General features: G+C 37.5%; 1 protein-coding gene across 1 annotated transcript in view; it reads right to left on the bottom strand.

Moving 5' to 3' along the window:
• Positions 1-22,068, bottom strand: part of SLC26A4 (solute carrier family 26 member 4) — a 63,946-nt gene that overhangs the window by 3,253 nt on the left and 38,625 nt on the right. Inside the window, exons 14-20 of the mRNA XM_007528309.3 lie at positions 20,734-20,803; positions 12,451-12,543; positions 10,896-10,991; positions 9,903-10,133; positions 7,767-7,821; positions 6,097-6,242; positions 2,872-2,955 (exon numbers count right to left, since the gene is read on the bottom strand). Of these exons, the coding sequence (XP_007528371.1) occupies positions 2,872-2,955; positions 6,097-6,242; positions 7,767-7,821; positions 9,903-10,133; positions 10,896-10,991; positions 12,451-12,543; positions 20,734-20,803 (775 nt within the window). The remainder of the gene's footprint in view (positions 1-2,871; positions 2,956-6,096; positions 6,243-7,766; positions 7,822-9,902; positions 10,134-10,895; positions 10,992-12,450; positions 12,544-20,733; positions 20,804-22,068) is intronic.

The raw sequence follows: 22,068 nt of genomic DNA, 5'->3' as shown, positions 1-22,068 counted from the left end.
TAATTAACTACTCCTAGCAATCACTTTTTCTTTTTATTTGATAGGACAGAGAGGAATTGAGAGGGAAGAGGGGGTTGAGAAGAAGAAAAACTGACACTTGCAACCCTGCTTTGCTGTTCCTGAAGCTTTCCCCCCTGACAGGTGAGGACTAGGAACTTGAACCAAGGTCCTTGCATGTGGTAATGTATGCATTCAACCAGGTGTACCAAAGCTCAGCCCCCAAAGACCACACTTTTAAAACCATTCTGTCACCCTGCTTCACTAGCTAAGGAAACTTACTTGAATATTTTTATGTAGTCAAAAATACTTGTCATGGTGACTTCTTAAGTTCCATTTTTGTTATATGAGTTTTACTTAACTAAATCACTTCAAATCCCTATCAGAAACTACTGAGACTAGAAGACACTCTGCAGTTCAGTGACATTCCTGGGCTTGCCTAGTTTGTGGTCGATGGTGCAGGACTTCTGTTTCCACTTTAACAATGGCTCTCTTCCACCAAAATATTCTTTTTTTAAAAAAAAAACTATTTTTATCTTTATTGATTGGATAGACACAGCCAGAAATTGAAAGTGACGGGGGGAGAGGGAGAAAGGCAGAGACACCTGCAGCCCTGCTTCACCACTTGCAAAGCTTTCCCCCTGCAGGTGGGAACCAGGGGCTCAAACCCAGGTCATTGAGCACTGTAACATGTGCGCTCAACTGGGTGCACCACGGCCCCACCAAAATATTCTTTACCGATAGTTCTTACTGCCTGAACATTACAGGACTTGAACATTACTCTTGGAACATTTTTATCAGGATAAGGCAGAAAAGGCATGCTTTGAAGATTTGCATATGTCATTTATGAGGACGGACAGTTAATATGCTAAATGATTAAAACTATCAAGAAACTAAAATCAACATGATAAAAGAAGTATGTGCAGTCCTGCATTAAAGTTAAAAAGTCAATTACATAGACATGAACAGAGAGCCCAACTGGATCACACAATCTGTGTAAAAATGCCTGTCTCAGTCTTCCAGTGATCCCTTTATTTCAACAAAAATGAGTACTTTAGTGTAGATATTATGAAAGTCAACCCATAGAAATATCTTGAGGGTCTGAGTGGAACACACATGTTACAATGCACACAGACCTTGATTTGAGCCCCCGGTCTCCACCTGCAGGGGGAAAGCTTTGCAAGTGGTGAAGTAGTGCTGCAATTGTCTCTCTTTCTCTTTCCTTCTCTATCTCCCCTTCCCTCTTGATTTCTGACTGTCTCTATCAAATAAGTAAAGATAGAAGGAGGAGGAGAAGAAGAGGAAAAAGAAGAAGAAGGAGGAGGAGAAGGAGGAGGAGAAGGAGAAGAAATATCTTGAGATCAAGGTAGATCATGATTGCCTAATATTCATTATGACCTTGACCATCTGGGATTGTGCACCTCCTTCTTGGCAGAGAAGCACTGGCAGAGTTTGTGGCTATAAGTATTGTAACAGGGGACTGAAGGCATCTCACCTGGAGTACAATCTGGTAGAGACATGAGGGCTATTCTCAAAAAATTAAAGTACAACTCAGTAGGAGGGCAGAAAAAAATAGACCTCAATCTGCAAGAAGATTATTACAGAAAGGTCAAATCTAGTTTAGTAAGCACAGCTAATGCTAGGAAACTTCCAACTCTGTAATAAATTCTTTTGAAAAACTACTAGTGACCAGTGTCTTGAAATATCACTCAAAAGTTGAGGAACATCCTTAGGGAAAGTGTAGAAGAGATTTCTGCATGGTCTGTGATATGGAACTATTTGGTTTTAAACATTTCTCAATTTTGAAATTCTATGACCTTCCTTTGTTGTTTCCATTTTACTCATTGTTGAAATCACAACACTCATTCCGATACCATAAGCATTAGTCAAGATCCCTAGGACTAGTCCAGTACCTTAACTACTTTAAAAATACATAGCCTCAGTCTAGAATGGAGGGAGTAACTTTTTAACTTTTTATTAGTCCAATGGAGCAAAGTTAAAAATTCCCCGTTTCTGAAATACTATTCCTAAAACCTAACAAAATTCCTGGTTTAGAAATTCCCTCTACATCCAGGAAGATAGCATAATGATTTACATAATAGATATGCCTGAGACACTGAGGTCCCAGGCTCAATCCCCAATATTACTGCAAGGCAAAGCTAAATAGTGCTGAAAGGAAGAAAGGAAGAAAAGGAGAAATGAAGGAAGGAAGGAAGGGAGGGAGGGAGGAATGAAAAGAGAGAATCTATTCATATTTCCCTCTTTCACTACCTTTAGGCCTCTAGAAGAGGAAATAGAAATTTAGATAAAGAATTAGGACAAGGATATTGGCTTGTACTGGTGACTGATAATTTATTCTCAAATATTTACTCTCTTTAAAGGAGAAGTTTTGTTTTCCACTTCCGCTTTTCTATGAAGCCATTATCTGGGTGTTTTTAATAATTATTTTTCCTTGGGTCAGGTGGTGGCACACCCAGTATAGTGCACATGTTACTAGGCTTAAGGACCCAGCTTCAAGTCCCCAGACCCCACCTTCAGGAGAAGCTTCATGAATGGTGAATAATGATGCAGGTGTCTTTTCACCTCTCTCTCTCTCTCCTTCCCTCCCTCCCTCCCTTTCTATTGGTCTCTATCTCTCACCTTTTACCAAAAGAAGGAAAAAATAGAAAGTAAAGAGAAGAAAGAAAAATGACCACTGAGAATATGGTGGTAGAGTTACACAGGCACCAAGCCCCAGTGATAACCCTGATGGCAAAAAATTAATACTTGTTTTCCCTGAATACATTAAATCAGACACAGTCGGTATTTATATTGTCCTATTTATTCAAATTTTAATCTAAATTTCTTCTTCTGAAAGAAAAATAATCACCATACCTCATCTTGAACATCAAGTTCTTCTTCAATTAGTTCTTCTTCCATTAATTCAAGAGGATCTTTACAGTCTTGGATGAGAGTGAGCTTGACAAAGAGAAGTCAAAATGTTTACTAGCACCAACTCACCTAATACACCACTGAAAATGATTTGAAGTTTACTGGTGATTCTCATCTATAATCTATATACTTCAAAATCCTTCTCAGTTTTCTGTTCCTTTACATTTCCCACTTTAAAATTTTATACCATTTTTTTTTGTATGTTCAAGTGTGAGCCAGCATAGTACTCTATTGTGTAACCTTCTTTTCAGCTCTCTTCCCCATCCTCAGGAGTGAATATCTCTTAGTGAGTCACTAGATTGGTCTAAGTGATTCAGCAAGTCAATAGTGTTTTTACTTCAACAGTTAAGCTAAGAGCACTTAGAACAGCTTTGGGCTGCAATGGATGCCCAGTGAAGGACTCCTCACTGATGATAATAAATTATCTCAAGAAGAGCTGAATGGAAATTAATTTTATTGAAGATGGCAACTGATGCCAGTGGACCAAGTTGGCTGTTTAGGAAAGTTCTGTTTTATAACAACAATATGTAATTTAACCTTCTGCATGGAGAAAATCAGTAACAATTTGGGGTTTCTTTTATGCATGAAGAAGGGCAGTCCCAAAAGAACTACAAGGGGCCGGCTGGTGGTACACTCAGTTAAGCACACACAATACTATGAGCAAGGATCCAGGTTCAAGCGTCCCCTCCAGAGCAGGGGTGACACTTCACAAGTGGTGAAGTAGGTCTGCAGGAGTCTTTCTCTATATCTCCCCCTCCTCTCTCAATTTAGTTCTGTCCTATCAAATAAAATGGGGTGAGGGGAGATAGGCCTCCAGGTGGTGGATTCTTAATGCCGCACCAAACCCCGGCATTAACTCTGGAGGAAAAAAACAACAACAACTCCTTATATTTATCAAGGCAAAATAGCATTTGAAATACTCTTCAGCTCATTTTTATCTCACAAATAAGTAGCCGAATTCCCTTTGCTAATGTGAAAATGAATTCTAGTTGATCATGGGAAAGTTGGAAGATGGAGGTGTAATTATAGTTTGACATTGCAGGGTAGTACCTGTGATGGTCAAAAAATGGGTGGGAAGAGGTCTTATCACTGCACCCACAAAATCCATAATATATGTTATCCTCTCTGAAGAAAAGGAAAGTAGTGCAGGCAGGGTTTGTTGTTATTTACTTCATATCTGCCATGTATAGTCATGTACTGCATGACAGTTAACATCAAGCTGCATATACTGTAGTGGTCCTCAAATTCCTGTTGCTGTAGTTTTATGACACCATTGCTATATTATGATTTTGTTGTGCAGTCATGTGACTATTGCTGTTTTGTTATGACAGCCCACACTGTCAGTCTACAAGAGCAACAGAAAGTCAGAGATGACCTAGCTCCTCTCTCAAGATGCCCTCCCAAATTTCTTTGCTGGCAGAATGGAGATGTGCTGTTTGGAGAGTAACATAACTAATGTAATAGTAACATACTAACATATTTGCCACTAAAAATAGCTGAAAGCAGTAATGTACCATTGTGTTCTGTGATGATCACACAACAAAACTGCCTAAGAATGCATTTCTCAGAATGTATCCCAGTTATTAAATGACATATAACTAATATAAGGCTTTGTGATAAACACTGAGAGTACAGAGGAATACCAGTCCCTTATCTGGCAAGCTACCAAAAAGATTCAACCCACTATCCAATGAACCAGTAAGTAAATAATACAAATACTCAGCTATACTCAGTCTAACTTTTATTCAAGGCTTAAAAATTCATCACAATCACTCACAATGGCTCTTGGATTACAAGAGATGTTTAACCCTGGAAGAGGTATGTATGTTCCATTCATCCATCCTTCCTTCCTCTCTTTCTCTTTTTTTTTTCTTTTTTCCTTTGGTAGCATTTATGATCTGGGAAAATAACTATTTTCATATTAACAAGGAACTTGACACCTTGGTTTCATTTTACTTTTAATAATATCCTACTTTGTCATTTTTTTATATGGACCAGTGCATTTTGAGTTAGAAAAAGCCTGTGAGTCATTTAATTATAAGTAGAGAGTTGTTTGATTTTAAGCTTAAAGTTTCCAAAGACTAGCATCTTTCTTTTGGTATCTATGGTTATACTACTCCCTCCTCTCATTTTTTTTTTTTTTTTTTTTAGTATTTAAGATCCACACTGGTATTTAAAACTAGTATTTTCCCCAGCAGCATTAAGAACAATCTTGCTACTAAAAATAGCTGGAAATAATAATGTACTATTGTCCCCTAAATTAGTTTTGCTTCACACATTAACTTCCAACCTAGAATCTATTTATCTTAATTTCAGGGAAGGAAAAAAGCAATTTAAAATCTAGTAGACTTGTCACTGGAACAATTGATTGCTATTTTTATAGGCATTTGTTTTAGTTTCTCAAATTCATAGTGGGAGTGTCCATGAAAGATGAAGTTCTTGTACAAGATCCATTATAGGCCTACCCCAATGACCCAGAGAAGAACGTTAATCTCTCCTGGGAATTTGACCAGAGAACTGGCAAAACAAGGAGGCCTATGGGAAATCAGGAACAATTCTATTTTGTAGGTCTTAATTAACTTTGAGATGATTCATGGCTTTTCAATTTTTCTCTTTTTAAAGCTTATTTATGACCTAGTGGATTCTACTTTTTAAAATATTTATTTAATGGAAGAGAGAGAATACAAGAGCATTAATCTAGCATATGCAGTGCCATATATGAAACTTGGGACTTACATATACAAATTCTGCTGAGCCACCTCCAAGGATACACCTAGTGGGTCCTATTTAATGATATTTATAATCAGAAGTTCTCAGACTGCTGATAATTTAAATAAATTACATCTGTTTACACAAACCACAGAGATTCAAAATTCAGTGCCTAGACTCTAAAATAGGATTATAGTCAACTTCCACTTTTATTAGTAAACCCAAGATAGAACTAATATGTCCAAGGTACTGTCAGATACTTTTCTATAAACTATCATATTTAGTTGTCACACCTAACAATAAGGTGAAATTTCGAATACCCACGTTACTGAAATTCTGAAAAGCTAGGCAGTTGACTTAAACTCCTACCACTAGATTGCAGTTCAAACCTAGAATGTTTGACATCTGCTGAAGTTAAGGCAGTTTAGGGAAGGTAATGTAAAAAGATTAAATATTTACCGTTTCCAAAATGGAATCCTGTGCCTCTCGGGACTTAACCTGGTTCTGTAGATGAAGGACAGCATCGTGGACAGTCAAAAAGAATATATCCTTTTTAATGTTATCATTAAAGAAACCACATTTCTCCAACTTTTCAATTACATGATCTTCAAAAGGACAAAAAAAAAGACATTCTTTTTTGTAACATCAACCAATATTACATTCTGCCTTCTAATTCCCATCCCCATTTTCAAAATGTGACCCTGTTGTAAACTTTCTTTTTCTGGAGTACATGGGATGGTTAAACCATAACTGTTTGTAGGACACTGTATCCTCTAGCTACTTGAACCTTATTGTACATTGTTAACCATGGTACCCTTCTCTGGAGAGATTAACTTGGCTAATAGGTGAAACCTCTACCTTTGGACACACTGTAGAAATTGACTGATATGGGGGTTAAAAGGTCAGTCCTAGGGAGTCGGGCAGTAGCGCAGCGGGTTAAGCACAGATGGCGCAAAGCGCAAGGACTGGCTTAAGAATCCCAGTTCGAGCCCCTGGCTCCCCACCTGCAGGGGAGTCGCTTCACAAGTGATGAAGCAGGTCTGCTCTGCAGGTGTTTCTCTTTCTCTCCCCCTCTCTGCCTTCTCCTCCTCTCTCCATTTCTCTCTATCCTATCCAACAACAACGACATCAATAATAACTACAACAATAAAACAACAAGGGCAACAAAAGGGAATAAATAAATATTATAAAAAGAAAAAAAAGGTCAGTCCTTTTGCCTCAGGGAGAGAGAACATTCTGTTGTTCTTCCTGCTGTGTGCTCCCTGTGACATTAAACTAAGGTAAATTTCTGAAGCTTTACATTTACCTGTCTGCTATAGTTCGCCCCCTCAAAAATTAATCCAGAGTATATTCTCTCAAGAAATCACTATTGAAAAAAATATTGACTCGAGACTCTACTTTTAGCTATTCATTCTAAGCAACACTGTTTTCCTGCACACATACATTCACACATAAGCAGAGACTCATACCCTAGTACTAAGGGATATAATTTATCTCCAGCTCCACTTCCTTTAGGAGAATCTTTCTCTTTTGATACTGATCCATTGTCAAGACAGGTTTCTATGCATTCTCTACAGCACAAATTAGAAGTAATTTGTACAATATGAAATTGTACCCCTAAAACATAGTCAACTCAGTTTTTTATAAGGACTCAGTATAGTTGTTTAATAGAGTTCCAGTTTATAGCATTACATTTTTGGAAATGTTTTATGATGATTGTACAGCCTTATAAATGTTTTTACTGACACTGAGCTTACAGTACATTTGAACTTAATTAATTAGTAATTCCAGGTTATACATCTTTTAAAAATATTTTTTATTTATTATTGTATTGAGACAGAAAGAAATTGAGAGGGGAGGCAGAAATATAGAGAGGAAGAAATACAGAGAGACACCTACATCCCTGCTTCACCACTTGTGAAGCTTTTTCCCTGCAGGTGGGGACTAGAGGCTTGAACCCGGGTCCCTATGTGTTGTAATGTGTGCACTCAGCCAGGTGTGCCACCACCTATCCCCAGTTATACATCTTTTGTCTCAATAAAAGGGGACCTTTAGATAACATGCATCCACATTTCAAAATAGAAGAAAAGACTTAGAGGAAAATCAGATATACACACATGAGCATTTACCTTGAATCGATGCAAAGTAGACATTTACATCAATTCTTTGGAATTCTTTGACAATCTAAAGATTTAAAAAGGAGAATTTGCTTTTTAAATATTTTCATTAGTAATTTATAGTGAATTACAAAATTATAAGATAATAGCAGCATAATTCCACACCATTCTTCACTACCATCTATGTCATGATCTTCCTCCAGGAGAAACTGCAATAGTTCTCCCAAAGTCACAGAAATAGATTGAATATATATATATATATATATACCCATTTTAATTCTTTCTTACAGTCCTGCCTTTAATTCCTTTCTAAGTCACACCTACACCTATTACGACTTCTGAATGTCCTTTTCTTTTTCCATCTCAGATAAGCTAAACAGTGTCTGACTTCCTCTGGCATTTTCCAGATTCTCTTCCCTAAAAAGGAAAATTTGTCATGAATGACTTTATATGTCCAGAATTTAGCAGCACTCAATCACTCACTTCGGAGAAGCTTTGATATAGTCCTGGCTAATGAGAACTTTGAGGACAGCTGGTTGTTGGAAGAAATGTCACTACTGGAAATTATCTCCCACAAAGGGACCAGGAGATAGTCCACTAGGTAGAGCACACACTTCACCAAACACAAGGATCTGGGTTTGAGCCCCTAACACCACTGGGGAGCACTGTACTCTGCATCAGGGGAAATTCTGTGAATGTTAGAGGAATGCTATGGTGTCTCTCCTCTCTCATCCCCCTATACCTTCTCATTTCTCTCTACCTGAAATTAAAAAGAAAAAAAATGCACTAGAAGTGGTGGAGATCCTAGAAAGCAGAAAAAGGAAAAAAAAAAATAGGACTTTTAAGAAGATTGCTGATAAGGTATACTTCAAGAGGGGGCGACATCCAGGGCTTGACAGCTCACTACTGTATAGCAAAAGGTGCTCAATAAAGGCTTGTGAAAGTAGTGAAAGGCATACAGGAGGCTGTTTAATACAACCTTTACTATATTAAGATGGGGACAAGAATATAACTTTAGATCTTTTACTAGAAGATATATGGATGTGAATATGTGCCCAGTAGATTCCATATGGAAAAGTGAATCAGGGCAGGAGCAGATGGCATAATGATTATACAAAGAGATTCTCATGTCTGAGGCTCCAAAGTCCCAGGTTCAATCCCCTGCACCACCATAAGCCAGAGCTGAACAGTGCTCTGGTGTTTCTCTCTGTGTCTTTCTCTCTCTGCATCTCTCTCAAAAATAAATAAATAAATAAAATACTTTTTTTTTTAAAAAGTGGATCATTTTCCGTCTTTTCATATTCTTTTACTTATATAATCTCAGAAAGATAAAACATAATTCATGTTAAGATATTGTGAGTGATGACTATGTGTCAAGATCTGCTAAGCCATATATAATTATATATTTGCATACATATAAATATATATTAATTAATATATATATATTCAGGTTTGTCAGCTTCTTTATTTACTTTGCCACCAGAGTTCTCACTGTGGCTTTGTGCCTACACAATTCTACTGCTTCTAGCAGACTGTGTGTGTGTGTGTGTGTGTGTGTGTGTGTGTGTGTGTGTGTGTGTGTGTGTGCGTGTGTGTGTGAGAGAGAGAGAGAGAGAGACAGACAGACAGACAGACACAGAGGCAGAGAAGGAGAAGGATAGGCACCACAGAATTTGCTCTAGCACTTCTAAAGCTTTCCCTTTGTATGACGCCCTATATGGTGGCCTGGGGTTCAAACCCAGGTCCTCACACATGGTAATGTGGTCCTCTACTCCGTGAGCTATCTCACAACTCCTATATCAGCTTCTTTAGTTCTCTTTAAGTTGTATGAAATAGATAACATAATTATTGCTTCATTTGAGATGAAGAAATTGAGGACAAGATAGACTAAGCAACTTTCATCTAGTCAGATGCTGCTACTAACTGGTAAAGCCATAATTGAATGCTAGGAAATTTGGTTTCATAGTCTATGCTTTAAAATATACTCTATTTCTAAAGCATTCTTCCCCACTCCCACCAAAATAAATAAATAAGTAAATAAATAAAAATAGAAAACTCATATAATTGCCTGTTTGCATCTCTGGAGAACTTATACCTCTCACTATTGTCAAAGGTCCAAATCTGTAATTTCAAATACCAGAACCTTACCATTCGTAATGATCTCACTCCAACAATATCCAAAAAAGAGATGGCTCCACCATCAAGCACAAGACTATGGATTGGTACTTTAGGAACATTTACTTTGACTGGAAGCTCAGAGTTCCAGTCTACTTGAATCTCTATTTCCCTGGTCGGAATATCAAGATCTTCTGGATCTTCAATATCTTCATCAGGCTCAAAGGCATTATTTGATGAACCCGCATCACTGATAATGCCATTCTAAATAAAGGAAACACTGTCACTATAGTTTTCAATTGTTTTGAATGTTGCAATTCAATTCAAATTGTTTAAACATTCTACACTTTGTTCCTTGCCAAGAAAGCATCAAAGGGGCAAACATTTAAGGAATGAGGGGAACCTTAGCTCAAACTTCAACATACCCTAGGAAGAAAGATGAAAAACACAGTAACCAGGAAACTTGATTTCTGGATGACTATGGAACTTGGCCAAAAGATACATTGGTAGGGGAGTTTGAATAAAAGGTAATAAATAGCTCTAACAGTTAGGAACTTACTACCTTCTATTGTGAGTAATTATCTGGCACTAAACTAACACTTTTTATTTATTTAATTATTATTGTAGTTATTATTATTGTTATTACTGATGTTGTCATTGTTAGGACAGAGAGAAATGGGGAGAGAAAGGGAAGACAGAGAGGGGGAGAGAAAGACACCTGCAGACCTGCTTCACCGCCTGTGAAGGAACTAGCAATTTTTAATTCCTATCAGTGAAAAATAAGGTTTATTCCATGATAGAAATAAAATTACACCTCATGTTTCCAGGGAGTTCTGCTGATTTAATTTTATTTCTTCCCAGTCTCTTTTGCCTACAAGAACAATTTTGCTGTTCTGTGACATACATATGTCATCTGCTTGTACACATCTGGATACCAAATGGTAGACTTAATTTTAGATTATCTAACGGCTTTCATTCTCATCTGAGAAAGGAAAGAATCTAAGAGAGAGAAGAAAGATGCCTCACCTTAGTTGCTCTTAATTTTCCTTTCTTGATGAGTTTCTGAATTTTCCTCAGTGCTTTCAGTCTCTTATTATATACTCTAATAGCATCAAATCCAACCTTTGGAAAGAAATGTCAAGTTACTTAAAAGATCTTGTTCCAAATGCCAATTAATAACAATTGTTATCTAGAGAGGTTGTTTTTTAAGTGGCATTATTTCTTGAGACATCCTATCAAAAGAGAATTTTTTAGATCTGATCAAATTCTCCACTACCAAGTCACCCTACCCCAAAATACCCAGAGATTTGAGGAAGATAGTAATATGCTAAAGTATCCAAGACAGTATAAAATAAAACAGCTGTGGTCTGGGAGGTGGCGCAGTGGTAAAGCTTTGGACTCTCAAGCATGAGGTCCTGAGTTTGATCCCCAGCAGCACATGTGCCAGAGTGATGTCTGGTTCTTTCTCTCTCCTCCTATGTTTCTCATAAATAAATAAAATCTTAAAAAAAAATAAAAAATAAAACAGCAAAAACAAATACTTCTTATTTATTTATTTTAAAAAGGAGATATTGGGAGTCAGGCAGTAGCGCAGTGGGTTAAGCGCAAGTGGCGCAAAGCGTAAAGACCGGCCTAAGGATCCCAGTTTGAGCCTCCGGCTCCCCACCTGCAGGTAAGTCGCTTCACAGGCGGTGAAGCAGGTCTGCAGGTGTCTGTCTTTCTCTCCCTCTCTCTGTCTTCCCTTCCTCTCTCCATTTCTCTCTGTCCTATCCAACAACAACATCATCAACAACAATAATAACTACAACAACAAAACAACAAGGACAACAAAAGGCAAGAAATAAAATAAAATATTTTTTTTAAAAAAGGATATATTAACAAAACTATGGGATAAGAGGGGTACAATTGTATGTCTATATTTACCAAATGTTCTTGTGGTCACAGAACCCTTTTACTCGTGCCAAATTTATAACCATTCTTTTGAACCAGTTTACCCTGACATTTACTTAGGAATACAATGATGCAGAGGCAACTCCCAATTATAGAGCACAGCATATTATATAGGAACAGAATTTCCTTCTTATATATTTCACTTACAAGTTTACCTTTCACTCTAACTGGACATACTCCCCAAGATATGCTCAAGCTTTTCTTTTTAGTTCACATGGTATCCAAACTTACCTGGTACAATCTTCTATCTGCTCAACTGCCTGATTAGTTCAACTAACATAAATAACTTCCATCTAGGAACTTTTTGTTGTTTCACATGGGAATTACTCCAGTTAGGCCTGGAAATATCTCTAGTGATTCTTTTCTGATATAGTTATTGCTATCTGCACATTACTGTTAGTGTCATTGTTGTTGTTTTTTTTTCTTACCCTAAATAGTGTCATTGTTGGGGTTTTTTTCTTACCCTTAAATAAATTGTAAGTTACTCAAAAGCAAAGATACTATAATTCTAATGTCCTAAGTAGAGGGAATTTGGCATAGGGCATTATGACCCATTTGAGTATAGAGTGAATGCTCAAAACAGAATGAAGACTCTAAGTAGGTTAGAAATCTATTTTCTAGAGATACTTACTGTGGACTTGATACACTTTTTTAAACTATCAACGTTGCCATAAAAAATAGGACTAGAAAATCTAATAATCTTCACTCCTTCAGGTTCTTCAACCTAGCATAAGAGACATTTGTCCAAGGTTAAACAATTGCAGCCTTCAAATATTTAACACAGTTTCTGGTTATTCAATTATGGCTGGAGTTACAATTGCTCAGAACAGCAGCACTCAACTTTCTTTAAATGGAAGCTTCATCCTAGTAGAGTTGTAACAGATTACCAAAACTCCTAGACTTCCAAGGTCCCACTGAAGGCCAATGATAGAGAGGGGCTTTGGAAACAATTATTCAACTCTGACCTCTAGATGAAAAAGCTGAGATTCAGAATGGTGACATGATTTACCTCAAGTTTACACCATTGGCCCCATCCCCTTTGCTAAAATCCATTTAAATACACACACACACACACACACACACACACACACACACTATCAAAATGAATGGTATTTGTAGAAACTAGAATTTATGATGTCATTCTTTTATTCTTACTCTGACACATAGCAAAATTAAAAGTAGAACACACTATTATAAAATCATAAACTTCTCAAGTATTTAGGAATCAGCAATTTCAGTTTAGTTCCTTCAGATGGAAAAGTTGAAATCCTTAAAAAAGAATATCAAACATCAGAAAGGATAATAACAACAAATGTTGGAGAGGTTGTAGGGGTAAAGGAGCCCTCCTGCACTGATGGTGGTAATGTAAATTGGTCCTACCCCTGTGAAAAGTGAAGAACTCTCAGAAGGCTAAAAATAGACCTATTACCTATTACCCAGAAATTTCTCTCCTGGGGATATATTCTATGGAATAAAAAAAAATCTGTATATACAAAAAGATATTTATATAGGTATTGATAACACCACAGTTTGTAATAGCCCAAAGTTGGAATCAATGTAGGTGTCCAACAACAGATAAGTGGCTAGGAAAGTTTGGTGTATATATACACAATGGAATACTACTCAGTAATAAAAACAATGAATTCATCTTATTCACCTTATCTTGCATGGAATTGGAAGGAATCATGTTGAGTGGGGTAAGCCAGAAAAGAAGAATAAATATGGGATGATCTCACTCATGGACAGAAGTTGAAAAATAAGCATAGAAAGGGGAAACACAAACTAGGACTAGGTTTGAAGCACACTTCACCAAAGCAAATTACTCTGTGTGTGTGTGGGGGGGGGGGCGGGGATTTCAGGTCCTGGTGCATGATGGTGGAGGAGGACCTAGGCTAGGGGCAAGTGTTTTCCATGGGAAATGTTATGCATGTACAAACTATTATATTTACTGTCAAATGTAAAACATTAATTCCCCAATAAAGAAAATTTTTTAAAGAGTGTTTTCCAGAAAACTGGGAAATTTTACACATGTATTAACAACTGCATTTACTGTAAACCATCAATCCCCCAGTTAAATAAATAACAATAAAGGAAACTGAAATTAAAAAGAAGAAACCAAGTGACTGAACAGGTTCTCCACAGGATGAAACCTAGAACCTTGAACTCTCAAACTCAGTCTAGGGTACTTTTTCCAGTGACAAAAGATGTTATATCTTTTTCTTTTCTTTCTTTCTTTCTTTCTTTCTTTCTTTCTTTCTTTCTTTTTTTTTTTGCCTCCAAGGTTATCAATGGGGCATGGTGCCTGCGCTAGGAATGCCCTGCTCCTGGAGGCTATTTTTTTCCTTTTGTTGCTCTTGTTTTATCGTTATTGGTGTTGTTGTTGTTGTTGTCATTGTTGTTGGATAGGACAGAGAGAAATTGAGAGAAGAGGGGAAGACCAAAAGGGGAAGAGAAAGATAGACACCTGCAAACCTGCTTCACCGCTTGTGAAGTGACCCCCCTGCAGGTGGGGAGCCCTGGCTTGAACAGTGACCCTTTCTCTGCGCTTAACCCACTGCACTACCGCCCGGGACCCCATAAGTCATTTTTAACACAACTAAGCAGACTTGTAGAAATGAATTAAATATCAGATGCTGGAATTCCAGGTTCAGTGTCCCAAGTTTTGTTTTTTTTTAATATTTATTTTATTTATTTATTCCCTGTTGTTTCCCTTGTTGTTTTATTGTTGTAGTTATTATTGTTGTTGTCATTGTTGGATAGGACAGAGAGAAATGGAGAGAGGAGGGGAAGACAGAGAGGAGGAGAGAAAGACACCTGCAGACCTGCTTCACCGCCTGTGAAGCGACTCCCCTGCAGGTGGGGAGCCGGGGTTCGAACCGGGATCCTTATGCCGGTCCTTGTGCTTTGCGCCACCTGCGCTTAACCCGCTGCGCTACAGCCCGACTCCCCCAAGTTTTGTTTTTTTTAATGCTAAAGTAAATTAGTTTGAATTCCTAAGATTCACATTAAAATTTTTTCTTTGAAAGTCTAATTTTGACTAAGTTGGTCTTTTCCTAGTTTTCTTTCTCTGCTTTTCATTTTTTATTTCCCCTGATGACTACCGTAAAACTTTATTTGCAGGAAATACAAGCCTATCAGTGAGATACTTATTTTCTTTGTTTTTACCATGATTTGTATATTATTTCTTCTAGTTTCAAGGGTAAATAAAAATGTTAATAAAGGTCATGAAAATCTCATATTAGAATGGAATTAAGGTGGGTCACTGTGTTAAGCGCACATAGTACAAAGCGCAAGGACCAGCTCAAGGATCCCGGTTCAAGTCCCCAACTCACCACCTGAGGGCACTGGGGGGCAACTGAGCCAGCTATCACTGAGCCCCAGTGATAAACTTGGAGGAAAAAAATTGAATTAAGAAAATATAAGAATGTTAGATAATTTCATAGATAATAAGGATTTCCTAGCAGAGAAAAATGAAACTGCAACTTTCAGTGTAGACAATATTTTATTTTGTTCTAGATGTCTCTGAATATTTGTTTTTTTTACTGTAGTGCAGTCAATATTTAGCATGATATTAGTCTAGATATAGGTATCTGTCACTATATGTAATTACAATTTTTTATCTTGTGATTATAACTATAATTTTTTTTATCTCAAATTTCAAATTATTGTTAACTATTCTGGCCATGCTACACATCACACCACCAGAATTTATTTACTTTATACCTGAAAGTTTTCACTTTTTACTTCCTTTATTCAGAGAAACAGAATATTGATTCAGCCACTAAAAATAATTTGAAAATATAAACAAATTGCCTACTTAAAAAATCCCCAGGGCTGGGGCTCAACTCACCCAGTTACATGCACAAATAACTATGCCTCAAGGACCCAAGTTCAAGCCCCTGGTCACTAAGCTTCATGAGTGTTGAAGCAGTGCTACAGGCGTCTCTCTCTTTTTCTTGCCTTGTCATTCTTTTCTCTCTCATTTTATTTTTTCCCTATCAAGTAAATAAATAAATAAATAAATAAATACTTTTAAAAAATTCTTCTTAAGATTTTACATTAAAATGACAATCAGGGGCTGATGGGTTATCCAACTGGTCCTTGCCTATCTTTTATTACTTTATTTAATTTAAAATCTATCGTGTCTGAGATGAGAATGGCTGTTCCTGCCCTTTTTTGTGGTCCGTTAGCCTGTATGATAGTTTTCCATCCTTTCACTTTAAGTCTGTGTTTATCTTGTTGTGACAGATGGGATTCTTGCAAGCAGCATATGGTTGGGTTATGTTTTATGATCCATCCCCCCACCCTGTGCCTTTTGATGGGTGAGTTTAAGCCATTGATGTTTATTGATATTATAGATTTAATGTATTGTAGTGCCATTGTTCAAAAAGAAACAAATTTTGTTTGCTCTGATATATTGCAAGTATTATAGTGATGTTCTTGTTTATAAGAGGTCTTTTAGAACCTCTTTCAGGGCCGGTTTGGTGATGGTTGCCTCCTTTAACTGCTGTTTGTCTAAGAAGGTTTTGATCCCTCCATCTAGTTTGAATGAAAGTCTAGCAGGATATATTATCCTTGGTTGAAACCCTTTTTCATTCAGGGCTCAATAGATATCTTACCATTCCGTTCTGGCTTTTAGAGTTTGAGTGGAGAAGTCTGCAGATAATCTTATGGGTTTTCCCTTGTATGTGACTTTTTGTTTCTCTCTTGCAGCCTTTAGGATCCTTTATTTATCCTTACTTCTTCTCATTGTGACTATGATGTGTCTTGGTGTCTTCAGGTCTGGGTTGATTCTGTTTGGTACTCTCTGGGCCTCTTGAATCTTGATGTCCTTTCTGTTATTCAGGTCTGAGAAGTTTTCTTCTATTATTTCCTCTAGAATGTTTGCTTCCCCTTCCTCTCTTTCTTCCTCTGGCAGGCCAATTATACGAATGTTACTTCTTTTGAGATCATCCCATATGTCTCTGTTGTTGTTTTCAGTGTCTCTCAATCTCTTTTTAAGCTCTTTCACTTCTTTCTTCATTTTCTCTAACTCATCCTCTGTCTGACTAATTCTGTTTTCTGCTTCTGTTAGTCTGCTTTCCCTTGCCTCAGCTTTTTTCTTCATTACAGCTATTTCAGCTTTCAGTTCTCTAATTGCCTCAAGATAATCAGTATTTTCCTTGGGGGGTCTCAACTGTTGTTTCCCTAATACTGCCATTCCTTTCCTCCAATGTTGTTTTCATTTCTGTGATTAATATGTTTATTATTGCTTGCATACTTTTCTTATCTATGGTTACTTCTGGCTGATTTGTAATTTCTTCTGGGCTCTTCTCTTCATTCATTGGAGTAGCAGTTTTATTTGTTTTTGATCTACCCATTTTTTTGATTTATGTGTTTCTTTTTTTTATGCTCTGTTGTTCCTCAGTTGTTGTGTCTTGAGTACAAGCAACACTGTATTAAATACCTTTATGACAATTGCACTCACCAACCTCAGGAATTACAGTAGCAACTGAAGCAAGTATTGAAGCAGTTTAATCGTTACCAGTTAGCCAAACAATTTCTCCAGTCCGTGAAAAAATAGTAACCAAATCCCAGTGAAGAAGAAAGAGAAAAGAAAGAAGGGATAGCAAGAATAGACAGTTATGCGAATCTACTATCCACTGTATATTCTAGGGGTAACAAGAGGGGAAAGGGAAGTAGAGCAGAGATACACACATAGAGAGTCCACTCTGAGTCAGATTTCTTCCCCAAAATAATTCACAAATTCAGAAAGGCAAAGAAGAAGGAAGGAAGAAGTGTATGACAAGATAAAAAAAGAGAGAGACGAGAGAGAAAAGAGAAAAGATAAGAAAAAGATCTGTAATTAAAGAGCAGTGAAAGGAAAGGTTTTTTTTTATTACTTCATTTTTAATTTAATTTTTCTGATTAGCTAGGAGGGGGAGGGAGGGGAGAGTCTGTAGAGGAGGTAGGATTAAGGAGACAAGTTCCTCCCACAATAGATAAGATGTCCACTACCCTAGCACTGAAATATATGCTAAGAGTTAATTCTGATCAACCTAAAGGGGGGGAAGATATATGCCTTTATATAATATTAATAGTAAAATAGAGCAGGGTAAAAAAAAAATATATAAAAACCCTGTCCCAGATTACCTCAAACCTTGTGATCAGAGGCAGCTGATTGTTAAGAATGAAAAAAAAAAACAAACTCAGGACTAGACAAGGATAGCTGAAATAGACAGTTATGCAAATCTACTATCCACTGTATATTCTAGGGGTGGCTAAAGGAGGTAGGGAAGTTGAGCAGAGACACTCGCAATGAGAGTCCACACTGAGTCAGAATTCTTCCCCAAAATAATTCCCAAATGTGTATCAGTGAATTCAAAAAAGCACACTGTTTGGTGGTGTGGGGGCTGGGGGCTGTGGCTTTGGAAGCTGTAGGATTAAGGAAGAAAGGATGACAAGAATGAGAAAAAGAAAAAAAAAGAGAGAGAGAAAAAAGAAAAAGATAAGAAAAAGAACAGTCATAAAAGCAGTGAAAGGAAAGGGTTTTTTTTTAATGTATTTATTTTTAATTATTTAATTAGTTATGCGGGGTGAGGTGGGGGGGTTGGCTACTTAGAAAGAAAAAAGGCCAGAGGTTTCAGAAGGGTATAGACTTAGAATGAATGATACTCCCTGGTGGGACAGGAATTTGGTAAAGAAAGAAGCTCCTAGCAGGGGAGCCTTCTAGGAGCTGGTCCCCAGGGACTGGTTATGGGGGGGGAGGGGGAGAAGGTATGCTTAAAAATTAAAAGGAAAAAATTTTTTTTCACCTTTTTTCCTACTCTAATTCTTAATCCAAATTAAGTTATAGTCACCTCCTTGGTGTCACCGCTAGGACCCCTTATTGATTGGCCTACTAAAGGCAGAAAAATCCTACTGTTTCCAGGAGATGTGGTCAGAGCTCAAGCCACTAGCAGCTTCTCAGTCCGCCATCTTCCGGGAACCACCTGGATTATCCAACTGGTAAGGTGAGTGTTTTGCCATGCCTGTGGCCTGTATTCGAGCCCTGGCACCATATAGGAATGTCACAGCAGCTAGAGGAATTAATCTCAAGTGTTATGGTGCTTCTCCTGCTGTCTCTCTCTCTCTCTCTGTCTTAAGTTAAAAGAATGAAAAAGTCTACCCAAGAGACCTGGTGCTGTAAAAACAAAAAAATAAAGTAAAATGGCATCTAGCAAATAGGGACAAAATTCATCTACACCAGGATACCATTGGTTCAAAAATACTCATGTGGCCTAGAAAGGGTCGCAGATGGTATAGCACTGGACTTGCATGTATAAGGTCCCACGTTGAAACTTCAACATTGTATATGCCAGAATAATTCTCTGGTACTCTCTCATTTATAAACAAAATAATTTTTAATAAAATTTTAAAATATTTATTAAAAACTTCCTGGTACTAGAACAAAAATAGACACACTGACCAGTGGAATAGAATTGAGAGTCCACAATTTACCTCCACACAGATGGACATCTAATCTTCAACAAAGGTGCTCAGACTATTAAATAAGGAAGGGAGAGTCTCTTCAACAAGTGTTGTTGAGAAAATTGGGTTGAAACATGCAGAAGAGTGAAAGTGAATAAAAGTAAATTCCAAATGAATCAAGTACTTAGATGTTAGACCAGAAACTATCAAATACAGAAGAAAATATTGGCAGCACTCTTTTCCATCTAAATTTTATAGGCATCTTCAGTGATACAAATCCAACTGCATGGAAGACTAACATAGAAATAAGCCAATATGACTACATCAAATTGAAAAAGCTTCTGCACATCAAAAGAAACCACCACCCAAACAAAGAGACCCCTTACAGAATGGGAGAAGATCTTTACATGCCATACATCAGACAAGAGGCTAGTAACCAAAATATATAAAAAGTTCACCAAACAGCAAAAAAAAAAAAAAAAAAAAAGAATATTCACCACAGAAGAGATCCAAAGGCCAAAAAAAAAAAAAAAAAAAGTTCCAAATCATTGACTTTCAGAGAAATGCAAATAAAGACAACAATGAAATACCACTTCACTCCTGTGAGAATGTTACACAGCAGAAAAGGTCGCAGTAACAAATGCTGGAGTGGTTGTGGGGATGAAGGAACCCTTCTGCATTGCTGGTGGGAATGTCAATTGGTCCAACTCCTATGGAGAGCAGTCTGGAGAACTCTCAGAAGGCTAGAAGTGGACCTACCCTATGATCCTGCAATGCTTTTCCTGGGGATATATCCTAAGAAAAAAATAAGCCCATCCAAAAAGATTTGTGTAAAGCTATGTTCATAGCAGTACAATTTGTAATAGCCCAAACCTGGAAGAAACCTAACAGATGAGTGGCTGATTAAGTTGTGGTATATTTACACAATGGAATATTATTCTGCTATTAAAAATGGTGAATTCACCTTGTTCACCTCATCTAGGATGGAGCTTGAAGGGAATATGTTAACTGAGATAAACTAGAAAGAGAAGGATGAGTATGGGGTGATCTCACTCATATGCAGAACTTAAAAAACAAAAACATAAAGGAGAAACACAACATAAATCTTGGACTTGTTGGGTATATTGCACCAATGTAAAGGATTCTGGGGAAGGAGGACAGGGAGAGGGGAAGGAGTTGGGGAGCTTTCATATCCTGGTACATGATGATTGAAAAGAACCTAAGCTGGGGGTTAAAGTGTTTTGCAGACACCTATCATGGTGAGATGAGGAATTGTACCTATGTGCCAATAACTGTACTGTAAGCCATTAACCTCCCAATAAAATAAATAAGTCTTTAAAAATTATTCAGGACATCTTTAGTGGACCTCTAGAATTTCCCAACAATAGCTGCCTGTACCTAAAAGAGAAACACTTGGCCCCTGCAAATCCAGGTTAGTAAATTCAAGTTCAGCAAGCACACTTACATTCTTGTAATTCTTGGTACTTTTGTAGATGTCTGTGCTCGGGATGCTTCCAAGGCCATTCCATGAGGGGCTGAAAGAGGAAAAAAAATCAAGGTCAGGATTTCGGGGAACCAAAATGTGGCCAATATTTCAGAATTAAAAGTCTGAAGAAATAACAGATATGAAAGAGTTCATCATTCTGGTGTTTGGGGACTCTGTATTACAGATGGCATTTTCCTTTAGCTAGCTCTGAGATGAACAGTTGGTGTTTGTGTGGAATTGGGGGAGAAGGAGGAACTGGGACTTTTATCTGATAGCTGAGAGAAATAATGAATGTCATACTTTCGTGCTTATATAAAATCAGCAAAAAGCTTTTTGCACATGTTAATTGCCACCAAAACCCTGAAAGGTGGAGTGGGGGGGTTATCCTTATTTTTAATGGTGAGTGAATGAGGCTCAGGGAAGTAGGAAAGTTGGAGATTTAGAAGGAGCACCATGTCTGTTTTTGACCCACAGGTGTTTTCGTGACTGGCACATAATTGGGAGTCATAACAGCTTTCGGGAAAAGTATGGATTGACTCAGTGAGTCTATTTTATGAAAATGGAACAGAGAAGACCAGAAACAAGTTCTTCCCATCAACCAGAATGTTGATTTCCCCCCTTTATTTCTCTTTTCTTTGTTATTATTATTTAACCACCACAGTGGTTGCTGAGGCCCTGCATCTGTACAGCCCCATTGTTCCTGTTAGTCATTATCTTTTAATAGTGGGTGACAGAGAAAAAGAGAAAGAGAGAGAGAAAGAGAGAAAGGAAGGAAAGACACCAGCAGCATTGCCTCAACCCTTGAGACACTACCCCTCTCTCCTAGGGCAGATAAGGATCAGGACCTTAAATCCATGCCCTTGTGCATGATAATATGTGTGCTTTACCAGGTCAGCCATCCTCCAGCCCCCAGAATACTGATTTCCTGTTCCTGACACAATCAAATAAATTCTGTGATTCTTCAAGTATAACTAGGGACATAAGCTAAATACAATTGTTGAAGAAAGATATATTAAGGGCACTCTTGGATCAGCTTTATAAATAAGAGAAAATTAGATATTGCGGAAGTTACTGCCTTTATATTGGCTAAATGCCTGGCTGTCATGATAGCGGTGAAAATATGCCACTGATTTCTTCCAGGCTGACTCCATTGTGCTGATTTTTAACTTTAAATTCACAAGCTATATGTGCAATCTCTCTCTTTCTGCAAACTCTCACTCTCCCAACAACACCTATATAGGACACTGCAGTGTATACAGTCTTTCCAAGGACAGGTGATAGGTTATTTCTCAGAAGAAAATTGAGCTTTGGGAG

This window comes from Erinaceus europaeus, chromosome 8, assembly GCF_950295315.1.
Source record: "Erinaceus europaeus chromosome 8, mEriEur2.1, whole genome shotgun sequence".
Taxonomy (NCBI): domain Eukaryota; kingdom Metazoa; phylum Chordata; class Mammalia; order Eulipotyphla; family Erinaceidae; genus Erinaceus; species Erinaceus europaeus.
The sequence above is the reverse complement of the archived record's forward strand: the minus strand, read 5'-3'. Positions and strand labels throughout refer to the sequence as shown.